Raw genomic sequence first — 26,860 nt, 5'->3', positions numbered from 1 at the left:
AGACAGGGAAGCACTTTTCGTCATTTCAATTGGCATATCCCACGTAATATCGGGATTAGTGTAATGTGAAGCATGTCAAAGGAGTGTGCCTTTTTGTACCTGTTTTATTAGGCCAAACATTACAAAATCGTGCTAAATACATGTAAATGTCTCGTAGCTCAGACATATGTTGGACAGTCGTGTATGCTTTATATATCCAGATGTTTACAGTTGTGCAACAATGCCAACAGCAACATGGTCATTACCAACACAGAAGTGGTAAGCGGTTATGTAGCGCTTGTGCTTGCGAGAATGGTAACTCTGGTTACTAATGCCTAGACCAACTTCAGCTGATGTCGATGAACTGTATAACTGACGCTAAGCCGGCGTAAATCCTGCGTCATAGGAGAGCATATGGGATGTTTATAAATTTGACTGGCCATTCAACGCAACCTCAATTGCCGTTTCGGCAGATATAGGTTATTTCCAAAGCAGTTTCAATACCTAACGCGGCGCTTTGGTTCTGTAGTTGAGCGCCACGAAAAATGCTTCGTTTCAATTCCTCTTGAGACTATAATATTAAACTTTTGCATTCATTCGGTCAACGCTGGCGCTTTCAAGCTTACTTGGCGCTCTCGCACTTAAAAACAAATGTATGTTCCGGCTGCTCCGGGGTCAACAAACTGTCGATCACCTATGTTGTATACCCGCATACTCCCACACGGGGTATGTGGGTATGTGCCACATACCACACATGTGTGTAGGAAGAAGTTTGATGACGTACGTACGCATTGAGATTTGCAAGGTAATCATGTCATGACCCGTCAAACTTAAATCCTAAAAACTGTACCCCTAAATACTAATTCTGGGTTACCCCAAGACAAGGAGGCGATATACGTAGCACATGGTGCGGTATATGATATACGGCTATACATACTACATATATCACCTCCTCACTTATTAGACAAAAATTAGTATGAGACGGCAATGTATACACACGTGGGCAACTAGATACGGACAGAGACAGACAGACAGACAGATAGAGATAGATAGATAGATAGATAGATAGATAGATAGATAGATAGATAGATAGATAGATAGATAGATAGATAGATAGATAGATAGATAGATAGATAGATAGATAGATAGATAGATAGATAGATAGATAGATAGATAGATAGATAGATAGATAGATAGATAGATAGATAGATAGATAGATAGATAGATAGATAGATAGATAGATAGATAGATAGATAGATAGATAGATAGATACTACGCAAAGAAACACTTCGCCTTTAAAAAGCAACCGCAAAACGTGCAATATCGTCATATAATATGCCTTGCTTCTCTAAGTTCGTTTTGCTTACATCAGGGAATCGTAGGGACCTGAGAAGAGCACACCGAAATTGATTGATTGATTGATTGATTGATTGATTGATTGATTGATTGATTGATTGATTGATTGATTGATATGTGGGGTTTAACGTCCCAAAACCACCATATCAATATGAAAGACACCGTAGTGGAGGGCTCCAGAAATTTCACCCACCTGGAGTTCTTTTACGTGCACCCAAATCTGAGCACACAGGCCTACAACATTCCCGCCTTCGTCGTAAATGCAGCCGCCACTGCCGGGATTCGTTCCCACGACATGTGGATCAGCAGCCGAGTACCTTGGCCACAAGACCACCACAGCGGGCCATAACAAAATCGATAAAACTGGAACCGAGTTTACAGCACAATACGCGTACCAAAAAACGAAAGAGCTCTGATCAGCTAACTTGATCGAGCGTTGTTTTCCTTAGGAGGCTTAAAAAATAACGTAAGAATTACAAATGTATATCATAAGACTGATATGTGTGCAGTATTTACAAATGCACAAAAGAGCCATAAAAATGAAGGAAAAGAGAAGACTCCACAAGACCACAGCGAAAAATCAAAACCGTACCAAACACTTATTTGTTTTGTTTTGATGGAGACATCTAGTAGGATGCTGTGGAACTAATTTATGTGATGATGAGAAAAAGGCTCTGACACGTGGCATTAAGCCTATGACGCCGTGCTGAGGCCAAGCCCCGCAACAGCGCAATTAACGCACTCGGCCACGAATTACACAGAGCCATCTACGAAAAGCAAGAAATTATTGATATACCACAAGCATTTGAAAGACCGCGTTGCATAAATAACGCGTTAGGGAACAATGTTATGCCTACTGCGGCACATCGAGAATAACTTCAATCGAAAGGTGAATGTCAGGACTACATACGGTGTACTGACCAACACTATACCCTGGTTAGTTTTTCTGCACTGAATGTTTTCATCTTTAAAAAATGGGCCACTTTTTGCCGTTTCCATAGACACCCATTGCACGATCTTCAACTGCTCTGGGAACAAAATTGAAGCTTACCCCAACATGATTGCTTCAGCCTTCTCGTCCGTTTAGGTTCCCCGACGCGCTCTGTCGTCTGCGTTTTTCAATATTCAAATTCTACATTTATTTATTTGAGAAAAATTCACTCTTTCTAATAAAAGCGCGTAGCTTCGAGCCGGAACCGCATGGGGCGCTGGTAGTTATGCGTCCAAAAAAGCTGGGTATGTTAGCTTCTATGTAGGTACATTCACTATTTTATGTCTGTTGCTTGCCCTGCCACGGTGGTCTAGTAGCTAGGGTACTCAGCTTCTGATCCACAGGTCGCGGGATCGAATCCCGGCTATGGCGACTGCATTTTCGATGGAGGCAAAAATGCTGTAGGCCAGTGTGCTCAGATTTTGGAGCATGTTAAAAGAACCCCAGGTTGTGGAAATTTCTATAGTCCTTTACTACGGCGCCTCTCATATGCATATGGTGGTTTTGAGACATTAAACTGCACATTTCAATCTGTCAATCGATGTCTATTGCTCCTATATATCGCACAGCAGTGTTTGCGGCTAGCTCGCATTTAAAGTGTGGTGGTGGGTAACATCATCTAAATTTTCTGTCTGAATTTGTGGAGATGGTATTATGGAATCTGTCATTAGTTTTAGCGTTATGTCCACAAAAGAGTACACAAGTGAAGGTAACCCTCCCGCATCTGTGATAATTCTGTGGAATCAAGGGAGCTGTTGCGACCAGATCGATTCCTTCTTGCCAGCACATGTTCGATTGTCTTCGTTTTAAGCGCTACCCCTATCTTTCATTACAGGCATCTGAGGACTTTGTCAAACTATAAGCGTCTGAGCCCAGAGAAAGAAAACAATAAAACATCTGCATGCATGTTCTCAGCGCAGAAAAAAAGAAAAAAAAGGAAAAGTACGCGGTGCGGCTCTGTTCTCGTGACGTTAGTTATTGTCGAAGCATGGTGCGCAGAATACACGAGTAGTCTATAGTAATTAATATTTTTTTGCTGAAAAATACATATTGGAGCTGTACAGTTCAGGGGGGATGCAAATCAATAGTTAAAACAGAAATCCAGGTCGCATCAGATGCAATCCAGTCAAAATCCTAAGTAGTAAAGACAGTAAATAAAGGTCAATCTAATCCAGTCCAATCCACGCCCTAAAGGCCTTGGCTGTAACCCTTATAGTGAACTAGAAAATACTCCAGTGGCTGATCCGGCCGGGCTCAGGCGTCCTCCTTTTACACAGATGCCACGAGGTGGTGCCGCTTTAACATTTAGTAGCAGTTTTGGCTGCGTTGTTGGAATACTGTGAGCGCCTTCAAACTTTCAGCTGCGGTTAATTTTAACTCGCGTGTTTTCATTCTGCCAAACATCCAACTTGCTGATTCTTGGGCACGCGGGTATCATTTAGGCCATTATACATATTTTTTTTCGTATTTACTACGCGTGCTGAGAACATTGTGAGCATTGGCAGTACATTTATTTACTTGTTCTATAAGATTTCCCAGGTTTCTTACCACTCGTGGGTCTGTTTCTAGCGCGCGGAGGTTTCTAAGCTCACGTACCAGTAATGGAATTTACTTTAAGTCATCACAGAAAACCTTAAAAAGTCTGAAAATTTGGTAGACACCCTGGGTGAGCATGGCAATTGATGTGATAAAATAATCGAATACGTTTATTCGATTACTGGTAAGACGGAAACATTACGATTTATTGATTATTCCTGCACCTTTAATTGCTTTCAACATCTCTATCAATCTTTATCAACCCAGATATCGGAAAATGCGCTGCCGGCGAAGACAGCGCTTTCAATGTGTGAAAACTTGTGATGAGAAAAACGAAACGAACAAAAACTACGACTCAAGCGGGAATCAAAACAAATCGTTCCACACGGCATTCTACCACTCAGCCATGACAGTGCTTCGAATTTTTTTGCGACAAAACCCTATACCCCAGAACAAGACTTCCGTAACAACGTAATATCACACGTTTCCTCGAACACCAGTAATGTTCCGTGCGGGAATTTTTTCCTTTTTCATTTATTATTCATAGGTCGTTTTGAGCCATAGGGAAGAGTGGAGTCTCCGTAAATTTCAGAAATGGGTAAGTTCCCCTACGACCAATAATTAGTAGTCCCAATGCGCCTTCATCTGCTGTAATCTGTTCTCACGCATGCACCACGCTAGCATGGCCTTTGAGATTTCTTTCAGATATTTACGCGGAGCGATTTATAGTTCACTAGTAGTGTTAGACCTGAAGCCCACAACGTTCTCTGTATACAGTATATAAATTATTAAAGTGATGCTTAAGAAGTGTGGCAGTGGAGGTGCTAGTCATGACTTCAAAATCGCGTATGTGAGACACATGTAATTATAGTAAGTGTGTGCATGGATGGGGGCGAGGAATCAGTACTGTTGTGCAGGGGATTTCGCAGGGAATTTTGTCAATTTTTTCAGGAAAAAATCACCAAAATAGGCAATTTTCATGTCTCCGAATGGGAATTCTTTGGTGTAGCTCGGAATATCACTGTCGAATACGCTGTTTACTGCTACTTATATTTGCAATATTACACCCCACGAAAATTTATTTGTGATGAAAGTAGAGTCTGTGTTGTAATGCCAGTAACAACTACGTCCGTGAGCTCTCTTTACACGCCAGTGTAGCAGACATGCCTAGCATTGGACCCCCATATAAACAAAATTTAGACAAAGAACTATCCACCTCGTTATGCTAGGTTCAAATGGCATGAAATGCTGCATAGGTTGTCGCTTGCATTGCCCCTTGATCCAATTCTGCATTTTTTGCTCTGTTGTCTAGATATACTCATAATTTTGCTACATCACCTTTATCTGGTTTTATTGTGTGCGCACATCATACGACTGGCCCCGTTACTAGCCATTCAGAGTTTGGGACCAACAAAGACGTTTGTTCTGCGATTATCTTGACAAAAAAAGTTTACAGATTGAAATGATACTGGCTTATGCAAGCTTGTGTAAATCTGACATCATTGGGAAAGGTATTTGTCCTGCAGTGGGCATATATTAAAGCTGATCATGTATTACATCTTAAATTACTCGCATAACTGGAAAAATTTCGAACAACTCGCATTCCAAAACATGATAGATAGCTGGCAGCCAGCCCCGTCATCTTACGTTTTCGACACTTTCAATTTGTGGTACAAAACATAAAGACGCAAAGTGAGTGAGAAGCCGTACACTTGCGACGGGTTTCGGAGAGTTTCCATTGTTAAATTATTAATTGATATGTGGAGTTTAACGTCCAAAAACCATCATATGATTATGAGAGACGTCATAGTGGAAAGCTCGGGAAATTTCGAGCTCCTGGGGTTCTTTAACGTGCAGCATTGTTGAATGGCTTACTCTGCTGGCACAAAAGTAAAGTATCATTCTAACAGAGCCGCACTAGTGCCTGAAGAAGTGTAAGGGCGATGGCGTTTGTTGGCTTCAGACCGAGCTGAAAACAAATCCATCGCTTCATCACTTCGAAGAGAAATGCTAGTTATGAAATATTTTTCGAAGGCGTTGTAGCATACTTAAGTTCACATTTTTGTAGCATACACTCGCTTCTGATCTTCTCTTTTTTCAACCGAATGACAACATACATTTCTCTTTTACACAGAGCCAATTGCAAAACGCTTGTCAATTGATGCACCTTTACACAAACACAAACACACAAATAATGAAATTCAAATTGCAGAGGAAACAGAGCATATGTAGCATAATAGATACTTTAATACCCAGAAGAAAAAAGAAGACGTACGTTTAATAATACAAAAAAAAACATACAAATGCAAAATAGCAGAAGCTGCACATACTGCTGCAGAATTGCAACACGCAAGTAAAAATAAATGTGCTGCAAACTGCCAACACAATCCTCAAGGCATGCACTTTTTGCTGCCTACTGGGCCTGCATTTTATAAGCAGACAGGTTCCACTTTTGCACATCGGGCAAGTGAAAAGTGTGTACAACCTTTACATTTCATCATCATCATCATCGTTATCATCAGCCTGACAACGTCTCTTTAGGGTAATTTTCAAGACCCACCTTTCTGCTCTCTTCATCTAATTCAGTCACCTTGAGCTGCAATCTTTATATTAATTTTAACACAAATGACAAGTTAATGAAGTGACTTTCTAAATTATAATATGACAACGCATAACGCGCACACACGTTCTGTTTACTCTCAAAAAATGAAAAAGAAAATAACTCTTTGAACAGTCATGCTACTTGTTGTTGCTAAAGATGATGCAAGTTCGGCTTCATGTTGTTGTCTTAGCCCGGCACATCCACAGAATCCCAGGAGAACGTCTCGGTCCTCACCTGATTTCTTTTTATTCTTTTTCTTTCAAACATAGTATCTAGCTCTTGACGTACCGCCCTTCTTTGACCGTATATTGGAATGGGCCTGCAACAAGGAAAAGTAAAACAATCAGCACACCGCGCACGGCGACACATATTCTAAGATTTTTAGTATGTTTTTATGTACCAATCTGACAGTCTGATTTTAAGGCATGCCAAAGTTGAGTGCTTCCGAAATTTGGGCCATCTGGTTCTTTTATGTACACGGACATCGTACTGCTCAGAAGCCTCTAGCACTTCACCTTCATCGAAATGCGACCGCAGCGGCCAGGATTAAACCCGCCATCCTCGGGTCGGCAGCCTAGCACCATGATCGCTACATCATTTTAGTAGACTGCAGACCTTTATGTTTAGCCTAATGTTCAATATTTACTGGGCAGCTAATCACAATGTCATCCCAAGTGACACTTAGCAGCACATCAAAAATCTACGCCATAGATGTAAATCATCTCGAGTGCTTACCTCGAAAGCTGTGTCCTTAATTTATTTGAAAACGAATAGGTATAAGGTTGTCTACAAGAACCCCGCAAGCAATAGTTTTAGCAGAACGCCCACTCCAACTGGGTGGAGTGGGCATTCTGCTAAAAGGTGGCGCACTATAACAAGCACAAATCTACTGAGGAGACTCCAACTGGGTGGAGTGGGCATTCTGCTAAAAGGTGGTGCACTATAACAAGCACAAATCTACTGAGGAAACTTTGCATGTTTGCATAGTGCTCAATGAAATTTTAACTGAACATTATAATGATTACTTTCACCAGAGTACAAACATCAGTAGCATGAATAAAAACCAGTTCAGCAAGTTTAAGGATTCGCCTCGAAGGATGTAGGCACGTTCAACATCGACACTCTTCAGCGCCCGTTCTTTTTGTGCCATTGTTTGCATCACTATCTTTTTTTTACTAGATGGATACAAGCAACACATCACAAGCCTTCATTTCACACTGCCTCGAAACTTATGTGGTAATGCCTCAGTGTTTAAGAGGCCCTGTTACGTTTTTTTTTTCTTTTTAAACCTTTTGTAGCAATCAGTGCAGGTAAGAATGCCAAAAATAAACATTGTTCAAGTTCAAAAACTTCAGCAAAAAAATAAATGTGTCCTTTCGAATTTCATACCTTTACTCACAGATTTTTGGCAATCACAATGCACCTACTGCCAATATATGGGAAGTCTTGCCTCATGGAGGCCTGAAATAGAACTGAATTTTACTTCCGCAGCAGGCAAGGAAATACACTTTGCCAAGGGAACCGGCTAAAGAGCATAAAAGCCTGAGAAGGCACCTGCCTCCTGTAAACCTAAATTCTACCAAAATGACAATGCTCAGTGTAAAATTAACAGTGAATAAAGAAATAACAACAATCAAACGGAGTTGACCCATTTCGATTGCTCAGAGCGCGTCATACAATAACATCAACCCACTCACGAGGCCCCCTGTCGAAGCAGAGAGGAAATGCCACGCCGGTCTTGAACAAACATGGAAAGACGTTTGAGGGGGTAGAGACATTGCTAAAGTAGTAACTGTAAACATTGCTTCTAGGACGTGGTCGTGATCATTGGTACGTGCGTTAGCTCGGCAGCTATCAGCGGGCAGCTTTAATTATCTGCGACGTGCTCTGTTCTCATCGCGAAGGGACTATGAAAATAATGTTAAATCTTGCAGTTGTGGCTGTATTCTCTTAAACCAGCGTTTCATAGAGTTACGCCACATCAGATCCAAAAAAGTTCTCTCTCAGCCTCATTCTGTATAAAATTACAATTTGTTGCTATCGCATTCGTCGCTGACCCCTTGTGGTGCAACTGACTTCTTTAGCTGTGTACAATCAACCGTTGAGTCAATAAGTGTCGTACAACAGAGCATACTGACGAAATGAACAAAAATATGCGCATGCACTTGATGAGCAATCTGTTGCACCTCTCTTTGTATACTAGGCTGTTTCGGGAACCTGATGCCACCACTGTCGCTTCTTTAAAACACTTGCCATGAAGTTATACATATACAGTCGAACATGGATATATCGAACCCACATATATAAAATTTTCAGGTACATCGAACTCTTGAATTCGTCCCTTGAAACCCCTTTCTAAAAGTATAGAAATTTGCACATTTATATCAAATGTATTTTTACCCGCCTTCAGATATATGGAACGCCGCGTGAGCTGGAAGGCGCGCTTCGGCCCTCACCGCGCCCCGCGATCTGCGCTGCAGTGCAGCTCCGCGCGCCATGTGGAACGTGCGCTTTGACACTCGCAGCGCCCGGCGACATCCGTGTGGCACCATGCCAGTGCAAAAAACCGAAATGCTTGAAAAAAAATAATAAGGGCGAGAGGTGGCGGACTGCACAGTCTTTACCCTGCGGAACGAACTTTTTCCCCTTATTGTTTTATTCCTCTCTCTTTCATGCTTTCACCTTGTACCCGTCCATGCTGTTTTACATGCCGCAATTGCAGCGAACAAAAATTGTTCCGGTCGCTCCAATCACTCTGTTCGCAACCGCCGCTAATGGTGGTTTCGTCTCACATGGACCGCGAACGGTCCGCGATTTTCACTCTGCGACTGGAGCGGCGAGTTCTTGCCACCGCTCATTGTGACAGACACGAATTTAATGTAATAATGTGTGCATTATATTATCACGAAGTTGTCGAGACCGGTAGCGAAGGGCCCGCTTGTTTCATCATTTAAGAATACTTTCCAGTCTGAATTTCTTTTAAAATGCATAGCATCGGCCATTATCAAAATAAACACGTCGACTATGTTTCGACGGCTTGGCTGCACGAGCCCTATTGCGACGGGTCCCGACCAAAAATCGCTCCCCGCCGCTGCGATCAAAGCGAAAATTTCCAACATGTTCGAAGCTCGCCGCGGACTGCTGCGGCGGGAGCGAACGGTCAATTTTTTCGCTGCTAGCGAATTTGCAGCCTGAACATTGCTACTTTTTGTGTCATGTGAAACGGCCTTCAGCTTGGAGAGCAGGAACGAAGGAAACGACGTCTTACTTCTTGCGCCTTTATTTTTAATGTTTTGTTGTTGTTTTGCGAGTTTTGATCAGCCAACCACAGCTCGCGTCTTTTGCTGTTGCCCCTGCAGGTGGCCATCGTCTCGCGAGCGCTTTTTTGCCTCCGTTACAGTGGCTGGAATGAAATAGTGTGATGAACGACGCCGGCGTTCGCGTGACGCCTTAGAAGGAAGTCACCAGATGGCGCTGGCGCACGTTTGCATGGTTTTTCAAAGTTTTTCAAAGCACTGGGGTTTCGGGACCGGGAGGGCAAATAGACTTTAAGCGGGTAGGCTTAACTAGAAGGAGGTTATCTGATTGGTGGCTAAAGTCAAGGCACGAGTGAAAATTAAACCCTTCACTGCAAAGTACGAATCCTCAAACTCACTTTTAAAGGAAAAAATAAATCTAGTTTTTGGTTCATTAAGTATTACGGCTTGGTGGCGCTAGCCACCGCCCGATCTAAAGGGTACAGCCATATCCATCTATCCATCCATCCATCCATCCATCCACGATAGGTATGATGTTGTGAGAGGAATATGGAAAGGGGTCATGGTTCCGGGTCTGACGTTTGGCAATGCGGTCTTGTGCATGCGATCAGAAGTGCAAGCAAGATTAGAGATTAAGCAACGGGGAAAAGGCAGACTTGCTTTAGGAGCTCACGGGAATACACCAAATCAGGGAGTACAAGGTGATATGGGTTGGACATCATTTGAGGGCATGGAAGCTAGCAGCAAGATAAAATTTGAGAAGCGATTGAGAGAAATGGGGAAAGAGCGTGGGGCTAGAAAGGTTTTCAGCTACTTGTACATGAAGAATGTCGATACAAAATGGAGGAAGCGAACCAGGAAGTTGACTGGTAAATACTTAGAAAACAGCAGGTGGCCAAACCAAAAAGAACTATCGGTTAAGAAGAAAGTGAAGGAAACGGAGACTGAACTGACATGTGGAGAATGGGCATGATTAGGAAGTCCGCACTAGAGATCTATTGATCTTTTAAGCAGGAGATTGCCAACAAAAGGATCTATGATAATACTCGGGGTAGTTCTCTACTGTTTGAGGCCAGGACGGAAGTACTGCGAACCAAGACATATCGGGCCAAATACGAAGGGGTAGACACAGTATGCAGTGCGTGTGGAGAGGAAGAGGAAACTGCCGAACACTTGATAATTTTCTGTAAATGGCTTCACCCTATAGTTCAAAATGATGGCGCAGAGTTTTTCAAAGCACTGGGGTTTAGGGGTAGAGAGGGCAAAATAGACTTCAAGCGAGAAGGATTAACTAGAAGGAGGTTATCTGATTGGTGGATAAATTCAAAGCACGAGTGAAAATTTAACTCTTCACTACAAAGTACGAGTCCTCAACCTCACTATTTAAAGAAAAAAAAGTCTAGTTTTTGGTTCACTAAGTATTACGGCTTGGTGGCGTTAGCCACCACCTGATCAAAATGGTATAGCTATATCAATCCATCTATCCATCCAACTTCACCCAAGGCAGTGATTCACTGCGCAGATACGGGAATCAACCACGAGCACGGGCAATGTGAAACATTTAAAATATATATTTTTTGCTCGTGTATGACCTGAAATGGCGACCAAGAAAATATAATAATTAGCTTCTGGAAAACAGGCTGCATACGCAGGTGCGTGACTGAACCGAAATATCGACAGTGTGCCGAAAGTGAGCGCGTAATGGCACTGAAACATTTTATTGATGTGAAGTGTTAGAGAAGTGAAACGATGAACTCAGTTGTCAGCCATTGCTTGCAACTCCTTCCACGGTGAACCACTACTTCCTGAAGCACTAAACTGTAAATAGAGGCCCATAATTCATAATGTCATACTCAGTTACGAGAATCACGAGCGGTATCTGGATGAAAACCTTATTTTTCTGCACACATGTCATACAACGCATTTCCTTGTTATGACTCACTATGTGTGTACAACAATGCATTGTTAATAACTTGTCACGCGTCCTGTTTTATCCCCAAGAAAAAAGTTTTATAGCTCACAAGCGCCCAGCAGAACATTGGGCTGCAAGCCTAGGTGACGCGCCTGAGCTTCAGGTGCTTCCTCTTTTCAAGGGAAGATGCTCGCTCCTTCTCGAGTACGTTTGTGTAAAAAAGCAAATGGGAGAGCAGAAAAAAATTTGCTAATTGATAGGTGAGGCTACAACCATGTTGTGCGCAGCCCAGTGTGGCATTTTTTTTTCTTTTAAAACAGAAAAAAGCCTTTCCTAGCTGTCACTGGGATGCTCGTTGTAGCTAAACCACTTTGAAGAAGAGATTTCAAGGGTGCCTACAAATGCAAAGAGCTTCTCCGAAGGGCCTACCCATAGGCATCTGCACGAGGGGGGGGCAAAGGGGGCTGGCCACCTGGGAGGGGGGCACTAAGTCTGCTTTATACATTGACTAGGCAGCCAGGCACTCTTTTAGTCAACTAAAAGGGGGGCGTCAACTCTGCCTTATACACTGATTTAATAGGGAGGAGGCGCTCAGCAACGAACCTTCGCCCCCCTCCCCATTCATAACGACAAGCACGCCTGTTGGCCTACGCCTTTCAATGCAGGTAATTTCGCCATTCACAGTGTGCTTGCAGTGCCGGGTGGTGTAGCTCTCGCTGAAGTGCAGCTCGCACACAGCCTAGTTTTCTTGAAGCAGCTTGTCAGCACGCGGGATCGCTCTCCACCACTGCGCTAACAGAGTTTCGTCCTTTGGAACGCCAAACAACGCATGCTTGTTTTTAGCTGACTTGTAGCCTGTAGTGCACCCCGGGACGAAGCAATGACTTTTTTTTCGCGCCATGAGAGTGCATACAGAAGCATTGCTGTCAGAGTGCCCCCGCAATTAAAAAAACGAGGACGAACGTGCCCGACGAAAATGTCGGGAACGTGCTAACAACGTATAAAAAACTGCGCGCGCCCCCACGCGGCTGCTCCTCGGAGGCTTCAGTGCGCTCCGTAGGCGCAACTTGCCGCTCATCACACCTTCCTATTCTAGCCACTGTACTTCCGCTCGTTTGCCTTCCATACCACCGCATGTGCAGCATTTCTCATTTGCGGGTGTGGTGTGCCAAGCTGTTGCAGACTCCTTGAATTATCGACTTCTCGTGTAGCTATGGCCAGCATCAAGAAGTGCAACACCCGTGACTTTGGGACGAAGTTGAAGGCGATTAAGCATGTTGAGGTTGGCTAGAAATATTCGACCGTCACGAACGACTTTGTGATACCAAAGAGCACTCTGTGTAACTTGTTGAAGAACAAAGCAGGTAGCAAGGCAAAGGCGGTGGAGCAGCGAACGTCGGGAGCCTGTCATGTGCGCGCTCCTCCCCACGGGAATGTAGAAAAGGCACTCCATGCTTAGTTTTTAGAAGTGCGTGCGAAGATCATTCCGGTGGAAGGCTACGATGCTCATCTCCAAGGTCAAATGATTTGCCGCGGCACTCGGCGAAACAACTTCGCCGACAACACCAGGTGGCCTCTCCGATTTAAGCAGCGCGACAACATCGTTGGCAAAAGCAGTTCTGGCGAAAGCGAAGCTGTCAGCACCCAGGACATCTAGTAGTGGATGATGAAGAAGTGGCCGGAAATCTCCGCGAAGTTTTCTCGCACGGAGAAGTTCAACGCCTGGCGAGACGTGAAGACGGACACAGCCGTCAGCTGCTTCCACAAGGCAGTCTTGGAGACGGCGGAACTTGCAGAAACCGGTGAAGACGATGACGTCGAGTGCATAAAGGACGTGTTTCGCGAGTTGTCATCCCGCTTCTCGGCAGGAGTTCCACACGAAGTGTCTGTGGATGATTTCGTTTAAGTGGACTGCAGTGTCCAGATTGTTGCGAGCCTCGCTCACGAGGACATCGTAAGTGCGGCCGCAGAGAACCAGGATGGCCAAGCTGACCGCTCACGTGCCGAGGAGGATCGTCCAGACAAGGTTCTGGCTGCACGTGGGTACTCCCCCACTGAAGTAGCGGCAGAATTCGGCGCCATTCGCCGTTTTATCAGCCACATTATTGGAACCAGCTGTTGCACCTGGACAGCCTTGATATGAATAAGACTAGTGTCTTCAACATTTCAAAAACAAAGAAGCAGGCCAAAATAGGCAAATTCTTTCATGCAAATAAATCATCCTGTTGTGGCGCGTGTGCGGAATTCGTTGTCATTCTTGAAGGCACCTATTGTAGGTGTTTATCCGCTACAGGTGAGTTCTCAAGGCATGTATTTTTATATAGAACTTTTTATATATCTATCGCGTTAATTCATGATCCCATTCGAGTTCAATATATCTCTGTTCGACTGTATACAAAACAGTTTCAGCGCAAGAGAAATACAATTATTGTGCTATCAACAAACTTTTATGTTATGTGGCTGGAAGCCAACTTTCTTGAATTGCACATCACGTAGTCATACAAATTGCTGAAGATATCCTCTTATAGCCCGGTCTTTTGGCATTGATAGCGCTACACGTAAAAGGGTTTATGGGCTAATCGCCCTGTGGCATGCCGCGATTGCACACGCACCAGCTATTGAGACCTTGCAATCAAAGTTCGTGGCATTTGCTTGAGTGATCACAGCCTTGAATATACCGCAACTGTAAATGTTACGATGAAACTGAAGATGCAATGTTTCAGGCACAATTCAGGCACGGGGAACCTAGCGACTGAATCCGGGTGCTCCAATCCTGTAAGTTGCTGACATGAAAGTTCGGCGCAACAGAGGTGGTTCGGCACAAGATAGAAAAGGTAGACAAGTTTGGGCGACAATGTGTCAAATGGCGCAGCTGTTCCACCTCTGCTAATTTAAATGCAATCTGTGTGCAAAAAACGCAATCACAACTCTTTCTTTATTTGTGAAGTTACCGTAAAACTGGAAACAAGAAGAATTGCAGAATAATTGACATTTAGATAAGTTGGAATTGGTTAGGCATATTTGATATGGGTAGGGGGTGGGAAGTAGCCACGAAGTCCATTTTCTTCTCTCTGAAGCGTAAAACTGAGGGGCAGCCACTATGTCGCTTTTTGCTGACAGGTGAAATATTATATTGCGTCTGTTTATAGATTGAAACAGATGTGCACCACATCACACCTGAAGAATAAGCGGTCTACTTGTGTATTTTTTTGTATTTTTTTGCTTGCCAACTTTCCTGACCATATTCTGCTTTGATGTGCCTTGATTCAAAATTCATCACATCCTTGTCACGTGTAGTACTCACCTCGTGCAACAAAGGCTATGCCAAAGACAATCGGTTACAATTTCCCCCTTAATGTTTGATTATGAATATTTCAAAATATGCACAGTTTCCCGACTTCTACTGGATATGCCATGAATGCCATAATGATGGGTCATAAGAATTGGCACACACTACACCTTTGCCTTAAAGAACAAATGACCTAAAGTCAATAATTTAAAAGTTGCTCAACAAGTTTGTTAATTGGTCTTGCAATGTTGTTTTAATTGCAACAAAAAATTTACACCATGAGAGAGTATGTGTGCAAAAATGACTGAGCATTATTGTTCATTTTTTTAATTTACATTGCCTAATAAAATTACATTCTTTAGAACTAGACCATATTGATTAAGATGAATCAAATATGTTTTACCGTCACGATATGAGTGACCATATGCAAGGTCTGTTAGAAAAGCATGTGACTTTGGTGGAAAATAAAAACACTGGCGAAAATAGAGCAGTCAAAACCTAATTCCACTGAAAGTAGACCCCTTGGGAATCAACACACTTCTCTGAGTAGTGCTGCCATTGTTGTAAGCATTCTGAGAAGGCCTCTTTCGGTATGGAGTTTAGCTCAGCTGTGATTGCCCTGTGATGTCCTCAATTGCCTGAAATCACTTCCCTTTCCATGTCCTCTTCAGTTTGTGCAGCAACCAAGTCGCAGGGGGCGATATCAGAAGAATAAAAAGCCCATTGAACTACTTGTCTGCCTTTTCGCCAAAAATGTCTGAAACTAGTGTGAGGATTGTGCAGGACTATTGTCGTGATGAATGGTCCCACTTTCTGTTGACCACAACTCTGGTCTCTTGCGCTGCACAGCATCACGTAGGCGATGAAAGACATCCCTGCAGTACTCTTTTGTGATTGACCCTGTGGTGCGTACTCGTGGTGTATCACACCGCGAGAGTCAAATAAAGCACTCAGGATCACTTTGACGTTGCTGTGCACTTCACGTGCCTTCTTTGGTCTTGTTGATGAGGAATGCTTCCATTGTGATAACTGGGAATTGGCTTCCATGTTGTACGCGCACACCCAAGACTCGTTCCTTGTGATTATGGTGTGTCACTGCTTGTAAAATCCAGCATGTCCTGTCAGACTTCAACACGAAGTTGCTTTTCCACAACCGTGAGCAGTTTCGGCATAAAGTCTGCAGCAACTCTCTTCATGACTGAATCTTCGGTCATAATGGAATGTGTAGAGAAAGTGCTGATGCCCACCTCTTCTGCCATTTACTGGATAGTCACATGATGGTCCTGCATCATCACAGCATTCCCTTCGGCAGTGACCTGCAGGGCTTTTCGGCATGTTGATGGCCGACCGGAGCGTGACTCGCTCTCCACAGATGTGTGGCACTCTTTAAACTGGTTGTACCACTGCTTAATCTGTGTGCGGCTCATAACTTCGTCCCCAAAAGCAGTCTTGATGTTACCAGTGGTTTTTAATTGGCTGATAGCCAGTTTCTCGCAAAATTTGATGCAGTAATGCCGCTCCAGTCGCTCCATCGTTTTTGATTGCAATCAAAAACCAATGAGAGCATTGCGCACTACCTCTCTCAAACGATGCGTCCGAGAGATTGAAGCTATTCGCAGGCGGAAAAAAATGAACGCATGCGCACGATGTTTGGCTGATGCAAGCGTGCTCGTTTCAAATCCATCAGGTGCTCGCAAAAAAATATTTTTAGAATACTTTTCTAACAGACCTCACATAAAATTTTGCAATCACAAGCCTTTTATTGGGTACTGCCAGTTTCATTGAGGGATTTCACTGAAAATAGAAAACAAGGCAGTCAAAACCCACTTCTTTTTCAGCAGGAAGCAACCACCTGCCCCGCCGCGGTGGTCTAGTGGCTAAGGTACTCGGCTGCTGACACGCAGGCCGCGGGATCAAATCCCCGCTGCGGCAGCTGCATTTCCGGTGAAGGCGGAAATGTTGTAGGCCCGTGTGCTCAGATTTGGGTGCACGTTAAAGAACCCCAGGTGGCCGAAATTTCCGGAGCCCTCCACTACGGCGTCTCTCATAATCATAGGTTGGTTTTGCGATGTTAAACCTCACGAATCAATCAATCAGAAAGCAACCACCGTGGCAGTTTTTTTACATAACTAGTGGAAATCAGATGAAGTCCATTAGCGCACTGTCAGATTATGACTAAATATTTTTCAATATCCTGTCAGGTAATTCAGCACATCCTTCATTATGAATGATCACAAATGGCTATGCAGAATAAACATCTAATGAATTGCATTGCACAAAATCTGCAAATGGTTAAACGTTAAACAACTTTTTAGCAAAAAAATCAGCTGCTATGCTTTGGTTTTTGAAGGCTCCAAAGGAATTTCTTTAGGTTTGAAAAAGAGCATGGCCATGCACTAGTCAAAAGTGACATCAGCGACCTTTAACATCCCACCTACAAATGATCTACGCTGCATACCGACCCAAGGCGTAACCAATGCGTAAACAAGCAGCAAGTTTTCTTATAAATGATGCCAGAATATGCCAAATAGTATAGTGATCAGAACATACCTGGTATGGAGCGATGTGTTGTGGGGGAAAATATAGCCTCTCCTTCAATGTCTTCCTGAAGAGGATTAAAGAGCAGACAGAAAATTAAACCATCATTACAATGCGCCATAGCATAAAACTAGAGTGCAGCTGAACTCAATAGGATCAGACACAGGGTTATCACCATTACAACACTGATAGCACTCCTCCGCCGCGGTGGTCTAGTGGCTAAGGTACTCGGCTGCTGACCCGCAGGTCGCGGCATCAAATCCCGGCTGCGGCGGCTGCGTTTCTGATGGAGGCGGAAAGGTTTTAGGCCCGTGTGCTCAGATTTGGGCGCACGTTAAAGAACCCCAGGTGATAAAAATTTCCGGAGCCCTTCACTACGGCGTCTCTCCTAAACATATGGTGGTTTTTGGACGTTAAACCCCACATATCAATCAAACACTGATAGCACTGAGTAACTTGAACACTCCTCTGTAAAGTTGTTTGCACCTCGTAGCGCACATGGTTCACGCATAGTCTGCATTCAGGGTTCACAACTATAAAGCGGTTGGTGGTGTTGTGCTCGCGAGCGTTTATTACCACCATCATCATTAGGGTTAGTGCGGTGGTGCCGGCAGTTATGCCTGGCGGCAAGCCTGGGTGGCGGCATATGAGAGGTGCACGGTCCTTTCAGGTGCGTAGCAGTTAGCGCAAACGGTTGTCTCTTGCGGCGTGTCCGTGGTGGACGGCACCGCGGGTCGTCTGTCGTGGGCCCTAGTGGTGAGTCGAGCGTTGGCGGCACCACCGTCACACTACTTCGTGTTTGTTATGTTATTGACGGAGTTGTAATATTCTGTAAGGTTGCTTTAGCGTAATGATCACAATTGGTGTGTATTAGTTCGGCTGACAATATCGTTGATCTAAAAGCGTTTGTATACATCTGTTCTTTTGGTTCGATCCGACCTTGTCTACTGTGTCAGTTCACTTCAAGAGCGTGGTGCTCTGCCCTTCGAGACCCCAAAACATCCCCATATTTGCCATGGTGCATCGTATGAACATCTGGTTACTAGTTTGTTGTCGTCGTAAGTCAAGCTCCAGCTTAGCAGCGGTCACAATCCACTGCATATGCTCACATATGGACATCAGGTTACTCATTTATGCTCTAAATCAAGGGCACTGCCAAGGACTTCATTTGCTGCCATGACCATCGTACCGTTGTATGTTGCAGTCTTCTTGTCTGTTTTGGTCTCGACAGATCTTGATCTCGTGAGAGAGCTGCCGGTAAGGCACACAACGACCGTAGTCGGCGCTCTGTAAGCGCCAAGATCTAACGTGCGCATTCATTACATGTGCAAATGCAAGCATCTCTCTTAGGTTCAATGCATGCGCATTCTTTTTCTCTCTTGTGCGTTGTCTACACTGAGTCGTTGCAGGCGCTAAACAAAACTTTTCTATAAGGTATCACAAGTAGACCATCATTGTAATTATAGCTCAGTTCATATACACTAGCCGACAGATTATTTTGACTCCGAAAATTTGGAATACTTGGATATTTTGGACTTCATAAATGCACTGTAAAGGTTCTCGGAGCACAAATGCATTTTCAATAAAGATTTTTTTAGACAAACCTATACCCCAAAGTATGCTTTTTTGTACTGAATTACTCATTTTGAGCCATGCATCTCAGTTTTGGAAGCTGGCGTGTTGAAGTTTGCGTTAGTGTCGTCGAGTTAGGTTTTTAGTGGCTACCATAGTTGGGTGGCTTCCAGGATTAGAAGACACACAAGCTTTTAGAACCGGAGGTCGTGTCCAATCTTTCTTGTCTGGTCAAAACTTTAAAGGAGACGCAATTTTTCTCACAGGGGAGTCCCTTGGCATTTTTGTTTTTTATACTGTACATAACTTCGATTAAATGTCCCCTGGTTTCGCGATGACCCACATTTTATGAGGAATCGGTTTGGTTCCGACAAAATCTCTACAAAAATGATGTATTAAAAACCCTGTTATACGACGCAGTTTTATGCCGACCCCGCACCTTATGAAGAGTTTCAGATTGCATCTGAGAAAAAAAAGCACATTTACGAGAATCAAACGTCAACTAAATATTGGCGAGTGCAAAATATAAACTTGCATTCCCCTAGCTTGACAATCAGAAAAGTTGAGAGTGAGACAGGATGTCTTCTTAAAATTTGATATGTGGGGTTTAACGTCCCGAAATCCACCATTTGATTATGAGAGACGTTGTCTTCTTAAAATGAAAAAAACTCTTTTGGAAGTTCATGTGCTTCTCCATAGGCCTCAATCATTCACGTATGCATCCGTGGTCGTTACCTAGTCAAACTCTATCCACACAGAATATATCAGCCGGCTAAAAAGCTTATAGTTCTTATATTTGGTGCGTGGAAACGTTGCCTGGTCAACATACAGCTGGTCTGCGACCTTTGTTCCATTCGCAGTTACAGCATTGCACGCACACAAGGGCGCGATGCAGCTGTTTTCACCGTGCAAGATTACTTTCACTTGACGCCGACGTTCATACTAACTGCGGGACATTAATAGTTGCAGTTCAGAAGGAAACAAATTGCCACACGCACAGCTTAGTCATAAACGAAGGCACTCTATGCAAACTTGTGCTCCGTCGCCATTATGTGATAGCAATGACACTGTACCCGACTCTGCCAAGGGGAGGCTGTTGCCAATACAGATTCGATTCCACACGCAGGCAATTTCCAGACCTTGTTTATTGGTAAAAAGATGCGGGTTTTATTCAATTTTTTATTAAGTCGAGAATAAAGATTCGCTGGCACCTCCTCCAACTAGTATGTAATGCTACCATTAGCTACCACTGGCAAGAATAATTTATTGTACTTTCGTGCAGAGGCACAAGGTCCTGCTGTGAGCTTATTCAGGCAGTCTGTACCAGGTTTTTGGGCAAGGCTTAGTGTCACTCTCTATCATCTTAGTTTTTTCTATTATGTAATGCCCGTCTGAATTATACACAACGGTATTGTGTGGTCTCCTGAAAGTCCTATAATCCGGGTTCCACTGTATCTACACGGATTTGAAGCCAAATTAGACGGGAGTGGTCTCGGCTTCAGCCTCTCATTTTCCAAGCAAGGAAAACATGTTGAACAGTCATTACCAGCATTGATATATGTAGATATATAGTAATAATGACCGACAAAAAAGATCTGCAGGGATTGATAGACATCATTGGTAATGAGGGAGAAAGGTTAGATTTGAAGTTGAGTTAGAAAAGATGAGCACGGCAGATGGCCACGGCAGATAGCCACGAAAAGCTGCCCACGGCAGCATTGCGCTCATTTTGTAGGCTCGCCAAGTAAGGAAGAAGGACGATTGCTTGGGCGTCAGAGTAATTGAACCGACGCGCAGGCATAGCTCCAAACTCTAGCCGGCCGCGCACGCTCCGTATGGAACACGCGTCCACGTCAAGTGTGCATTGAGCTTCCTGTCAGGAAAAACATCGTCAAATTCCGTCTGCTACTTCGTCCACAAATTTAAGGGCTTTTCAACTTCTTGACATGAGCTTTTGGCTTTGCTGCCACTACGCTGACTTGCACGAGCTCGATTCATTTTGGCGTTGCACGTGCAAATTTCCGTTTAGACACGACTTCACGCAGCCGGTCACGTTGGCGCAACATGACGGTTTTGGGGCTGCATTTCCCCCTTTGATTGTACCACGTACGCTGCTTTTGGATCAGTGCTTGAATGCGATCTTTTCAATACTAAATCTTCGTTTTGTCGTGTACAAACTTTTACCGACAACATGCCGAAGGGTAGGCAAGGCCTAATCACTGTTTGTGCTTTTCGTAGGCGGTCGCGAGCAATCATATAGCGGTTTTGTACGGAATCGACGTAAATCTTTTCTGTGGCTCTTCTTAAGGCAAAGGGGGCTTGAGTGGCATTTGAAACACTCGAATGGTGGTTTGCGATTCAATTACAACGTCATGGATATGAAGTACGAGCCACTGAATTCGAACAATCGGTACCGTTCAGCGCAATATTAATCTATGTGGCCTGTAACGTAATCGGTGAATTTCTGTGTAGAACTTTGTTTTCGTAGTATTTTTAGTTCATTTGTTGGCAACACAGGTTTTCAGATGGCAATTTTTTAAAATTTCAATGCATCGTCATCTTCGATTCTACGACACGGGAGACTGCATGCTCTACAGGTTTTGCACTAGTGGATCCTATGAAGAAGGTTGTTTCGGTCAAGACGGATATTTGTGACTTTGGTAACATATGCGTTATGAACGCTCTGTTGATAAAAATAAAATTTTCGCAAATTTTGCAGTTCCTAATAGAACTTAGAGCCAGATTTTTTGAGAAAACATGCACCTATCATAAGAATAAAAAAAGTATTTAGACAACAGCAGGAGATAAAGTCAAAATAAAATGCCTGTTAAAAAGAAGGTGAATGAAAAATGAAGGGGCATGTGGAAAATGAAAAATCTCACGAAATCATCGCTGGATATCTGCCAAACATTCAATAACAGGAAATTTCAAGAGAAAAGATCTATGATAATTCTTGGGGTAGTTCTCTGCTGTTTAAAACCGGGACGAGAGTATTGCGGACCAAGACGTACTGAGCCAAATACGAAAGCGTACACTCGTTATGTAGTGTGTGCGGAGGAGCTGGGAACGGCTGAGCATTTTATAATTTTTGTAAAGGGCTTCACTCTATAGTGAAAAATAACGGTGCAGAATTTTTGAAAACATTGGGGCTTAGGGACAGTGATGGCAAAATAGACTAAGTGGGTAGAAATAACCAAGAGGATTTGGTTGGTACAATCAAGGCACGAAGGAAATTCTTTCTTTCAATACACAGTAATAGTACTTAACTTTACTATGTACTATCATGGCTAGGTGGCTTGAGCCGCTGCACATTATCTCAAGGGTGCAACCTTATACATCTAGTCAGCCTTATTTTGATCATAAATAGGTCATTAGGGGGGGGGGGAGTTCTGTCATTTCGCATGTTGTCATGTTGGTAGTGTGTCAAGTGTGTTTGAGCAGTCCTGCATGTCACAGGTTCTCAGCCGTTGTGGTTGCTCAGTAGCATTCCGTGGTTATCGTGCTTTGATTCTGACCTGAAACAACATACAGCGTTGGTCATTTATTTATTTATTTTATTTATAAATGGCCGTGGCAGCAGAGTTTTAGTGAACGCGAAATGCTGGAGGCTTTCGTTGTCACAATGTCAGTGCAGATTAAAAAAACCCAGAGCACATGAATAAATTCCAACAGACATACTCTACGTTGCATGCACGTTTTTGCGACCAGCATCATAATTTGTTTGCTTGGTGCTATGAAGCCAACAGTTGTGCTGCCCAATGCACCGACGATGTTATTGTAGCCCAATTACAACCAAATCTGCTTGTCCCTGAGGACAGCATGACTAAAGGCATTATTGGGAATTTTTTCGGCTGCTATAATTCAAATTAGCTTTGTTATCAATCACGTCCTGAACTTTTTTTTGGACTGCCATACCCCTGTCATACGGCACCTAATGTCATTCGCTGCGAATGACATTAGGTGTTATTGTCATTTTGTGGCTGCTACATGGGCACAGGGAATGACTTTCACACCTAATGACATTTGCCCGTTGAATGTGTTCACTGAACTCGTGGAAGCGCGCGTAACATGTGTACTGTCGTCAACAGGCGCTTGACAAGAGGTTACAAAATCGACACCTGAAAGCAAGTGTAAGGAATGTTCAGATGTTTATTAAAGGTGGTAATTAAATTTTCGGTAACTTTTGAACGTAGAAGGTGATAATTCAAGCAATTTGTGCACCTATATTCTCTTTCCCTAACTTTGACTTAACGCTAAGGCGCCTCCTGCAGGCAGCAATAAAAACGTTCGCTGTTTGCTGCAGCGTTGCCGTTGTCGCTATCACCAAAATGCACACGCAAGTGTTGGACACCAGTTTAGGAAGAGTGTTTTTAAACCAATTATCTTCTCTTGGATAATTGGTGACCACAATTATCTGTTAATGACCTGCCAAGTCGAAGCCAAGCGAAAATGAATCGGGGTGTAGGCGCAGCTACACATTCCTCTTCATCGGTGATTTTTTTTCAATGGCATGCTTGAGGCGCTTCAGTCGATTCTGATGCTTCATTCGCAGCAGCTGGAGGGAAATAATATTCGATTGCACTGATCATCATTCATCGCGATTATGAAATTATGAATGCTGTCATGGTTCCAATGGCTGCCATGGTTCCAAATATTGCCGTCTGCAAGTTGTGAGTGGCTTTAAGGTAGTTGTGCTTTGAATGTGTACGAGCATTTTTATTCTGCTGATGCTGTTTCATATCGCACTACATGTTGAACCAGCTGGACAATGCTATGTAAATAAATACGCCAACTTCTGGGTATCTATTCAGCCTGCCCATACACATTGACATCAATGGCAAATGTCAGCTTACATAACCAATCAGACGCAGAACGCAAGATTTCACAACAATCGTTAGGAATATCATTCATGATGTTCATGAATTTTCGCATGTACTTGATTTACATTTATGTGATTTATTGTAAAGAATATAACGATTGTTATCTGCTGCATTGCGAATCAGGGTGTGTGTTTTTCGTTTAGAATGCAGCGCTTTCACGTGTTTGTATTTATGTATACTTGGTTTGTTATTGTGAAATGTATAGTTATGAGCCTAATTTGTTTGTACAGTGTGTCGCTCCTTTCCTGTAATAAACCTCAATAGAGGGTTTACAGTATTTCTAAATAAATAAATAAATTAATAAATAAACAAATAAATAAAGATTCGAGCTAAATGGCAATATTCAGGCCACAAATTCTTGGTTGTTAGCGGCGAAAACTCGTGTTTCTGTAGAGTAACAGTGGGAATTATAAAAATTTTGCGATATCGAAAGCATTTTTTGGAAGAGGCAGTTTAAAAGATCTTATCGAAGAGCTGGTAGCAGTGATTTGTTCTTTAGATGACCTGTACATTTAAGTGCTCTTTTCGTAGCGTTGCTGATCTCCAAACTCTTTCCTCATTTCAGTTAAAGAATTTTAAAAATTGAAAGTGGTAAGTAAGAAAAGCACACTTGAGGCAAGAATGCATGATTTTATTGGTTATTTTCAAGGCGTGCACAAATCAGGACCTGGGCGAATATTCTCAATTTGATAGTGGAGAGCACTTGAAAGTCAATCAGCTTTGTTATCGGCGTGACTCCCATTCTTGGTGGACAACTCTTTCTGACCTTCTGCAATGCCCTTGAAACTTCTAACACAACTAGAGTGCAGATAGGATTATCTTTTATATAGGAATCATTTCAAACAAGATGCTGTTTTAATGCCAATTAACGGGTACACTTGTCGCTACACTGAAGAAAAATATTCGCAATACATTCTACGTTGATTTACCAAGCCTCCATACAACAAATTTTTTTCAGAAAAAAACAACCAGACAGATTTCAACACAAAATAAATGCTTTACTTTAGTTAGTTACTGTACGACATCAGCGTTTCTTTTATTGACCATTGTGTTCTTGCGGTGCCATGCCCCCTTCTCGGCCTGTATGGTTGCCATGTGGATCGCAACTCCACGCATTGTACTTGTTATGTATCCATTTTCATGTTGATAGTCTTTTGCTTCTGATGTAAGCAGAGGTCGAACTGAACCTTGGCCCTACTAACAAAAACTGAGCCATGTCTCTTGAAACAATAGCCAGTGATTTTTTCAGTCTTGAACAAGGTTAAAATTCCGTACTGGTGGAGCTAACTCTTATTTGTACTGATAATTCGAACGTATGGTTAGCAGCCTCGCCGCTCGAGTGGACGCACTGGAAAGGGTGGCTCAAACTGACGTCGTATACATTGACATTTCTAAAGCAATTGATCGTGTCACTCATTAACAACTAATAAACAAACTCTGCTGTTGGAACTTGGATCCTTCAACTTTGTCATGGATTCAATCAGGGCCGTAACTAGACGGCGATAGAAGGGGTTCTGACTCCCCCTGAAATTTTTATTGTTTTAACTTTTTTAGTGATACTCAAGTATTTACGTGCCTCCACATCAACCACAAGTTGCCAAAGTTAGCCGTTCTACACAAAAACACTTCTCGGAAATTATTCTTGGGTGCAGCACTGGATTCAATGCTTCCTAGCACATTCATCTCAGCTGAGTGGCATTGCCGGTCTACCAACCACTGCAGCGCCTGCTAAATCCCGCGCCCCTCAGGGGTCAGTGCTCAGCTTATTACTCTTCTTTACATATGTTAATGATCTACCATCAGGAATTTCATCATCCAATTGAATATTTGCAGACTGTTGCATCTTTTATAGCCCATCAACCACCCCTGACGATCACAAAATTCTACAAAATGACCTACTTAAACTTGCGTTCAATATGGTTGTACACAGAGTAACGTTTCCAAATGCTAAGTCATGCGCGTATCTCGAAAGCATTCGAGCTCTGAATATATCTACAATTTAAACTCAATGAACTTGACATATGTCAACAAATACTGATACCTTGTCATGCCGATTTCTAACAAACTCGCATGCTGGGATCGTGTGACACACTTGGTTGCCGACACATCAAAAAAGGTCTTTACATCCAAGGAACTTCATGCCTATCACTTCTTGTCGTCTGTAAAATTGGATACATAACTATCATTCGAACAAAGCTCAAATATAGGTGCAACCTTGGAGTCCTCACCATACCTATCTGATTATTCTTTTGGAATCTCTACAGAATAAGGCTGCCCAGTTCATCACGTCCAACTACGGTAACTCGTTAGGCGTCACTTCCATTGAGGAATATTTATTATTGCAGAATCTAGCTGACAGACTCAATTTTTCTGCACTGTTTATTTTATAAGTTATATTAATATTTTCACCATTTGCATTGCTCCTACTTTCTCCCGTCCGCTACTCTCGTCAACTATTTATTTCACAAAGCTTCCAGTGTCCTTTTGGTAGGACGTTTCCATTCAGGAAGTCATTTCTTCCTTTCGCCATCAAATAATTGAATCACTTACCGAAAGCCTTCGTCCAGAGCGTGACTCGTGCGCATTGAAACAGCTACTAAGTGCTCTTCTGAATTTGAAGCCCATTAAAATGCTTCAACTGTCACTGTGTTTAATGCTCTTGTAAGCGTAAATTTTAGTTACACGTGTTTTTAAATTTGTATAGGTACATTTTTTCATATGTGTTCTGAGATCCTGCAAAAATAATTTTCGTGTATTTGTACTACTTTGCTATTTTCTTTTCTATACAGTTAAATCTTCTTATAGGACGCATGCTCTAGGCAACGACTCTAGTCTTTTTAAATGAGATATCTGTTATAAGCAGGGGACCTTGTATGCTTTATCTTATCCCCTGTATTTAGTGTAAGCTTAGTGGTGTCTCCCATTTCTATTTTTCTCTTACAGAGCGG

At 42.9% G+C, this 26,860-nt stretch overlaps 1 protein-coding gene across 1 annotated transcript in view; it reads right to left on the bottom strand.

The window, feature by feature from the left end:
* Positions 1-6,121: 6,121 nt before the first annotated feature.
* Positions 6,122-26,860, bottom strand: part of LOC142761718 (eukaryotic translation initiation factor 4E-like) — a 37,917-nt gene continuing 17,178 nt past the window's right edge. The window contains exons 4-5 of the mRNA XM_075881540.1: positions 17,473-17,527; positions 6,122-6,783 (exon numbers count right to left, since the gene is read on the bottom strand). Coding sequence (XP_075737655.1) covers positions 6,737-6,783; positions 17,473-17,527 — 102 coding nt within the window. The 3' untranslated portion in view covers positions 6,122-6,736. The remainder of the gene's footprint in view (positions 6,784-17,472; positions 17,528-26,860) is intronic.

The sequence above is a fragment of the Rhipicephalus microplus genome, chromosome X, assembly GCF_043290135.1.
Source record: "Rhipicephalus microplus isolate Deutch F79 chromosome X, USDA_Rmic, whole genome shotgun sequence".
NCBI lineage: Eukaryota > Metazoa > Arthropoda > Arachnida > Ixodida > Ixodidae > Rhipicephalus > Rhipicephalus microplus.
Note: the sequence above shows the minus strand (reverse complement) of the source record. Positions and strands in the feature narration are given on the sequence as shown.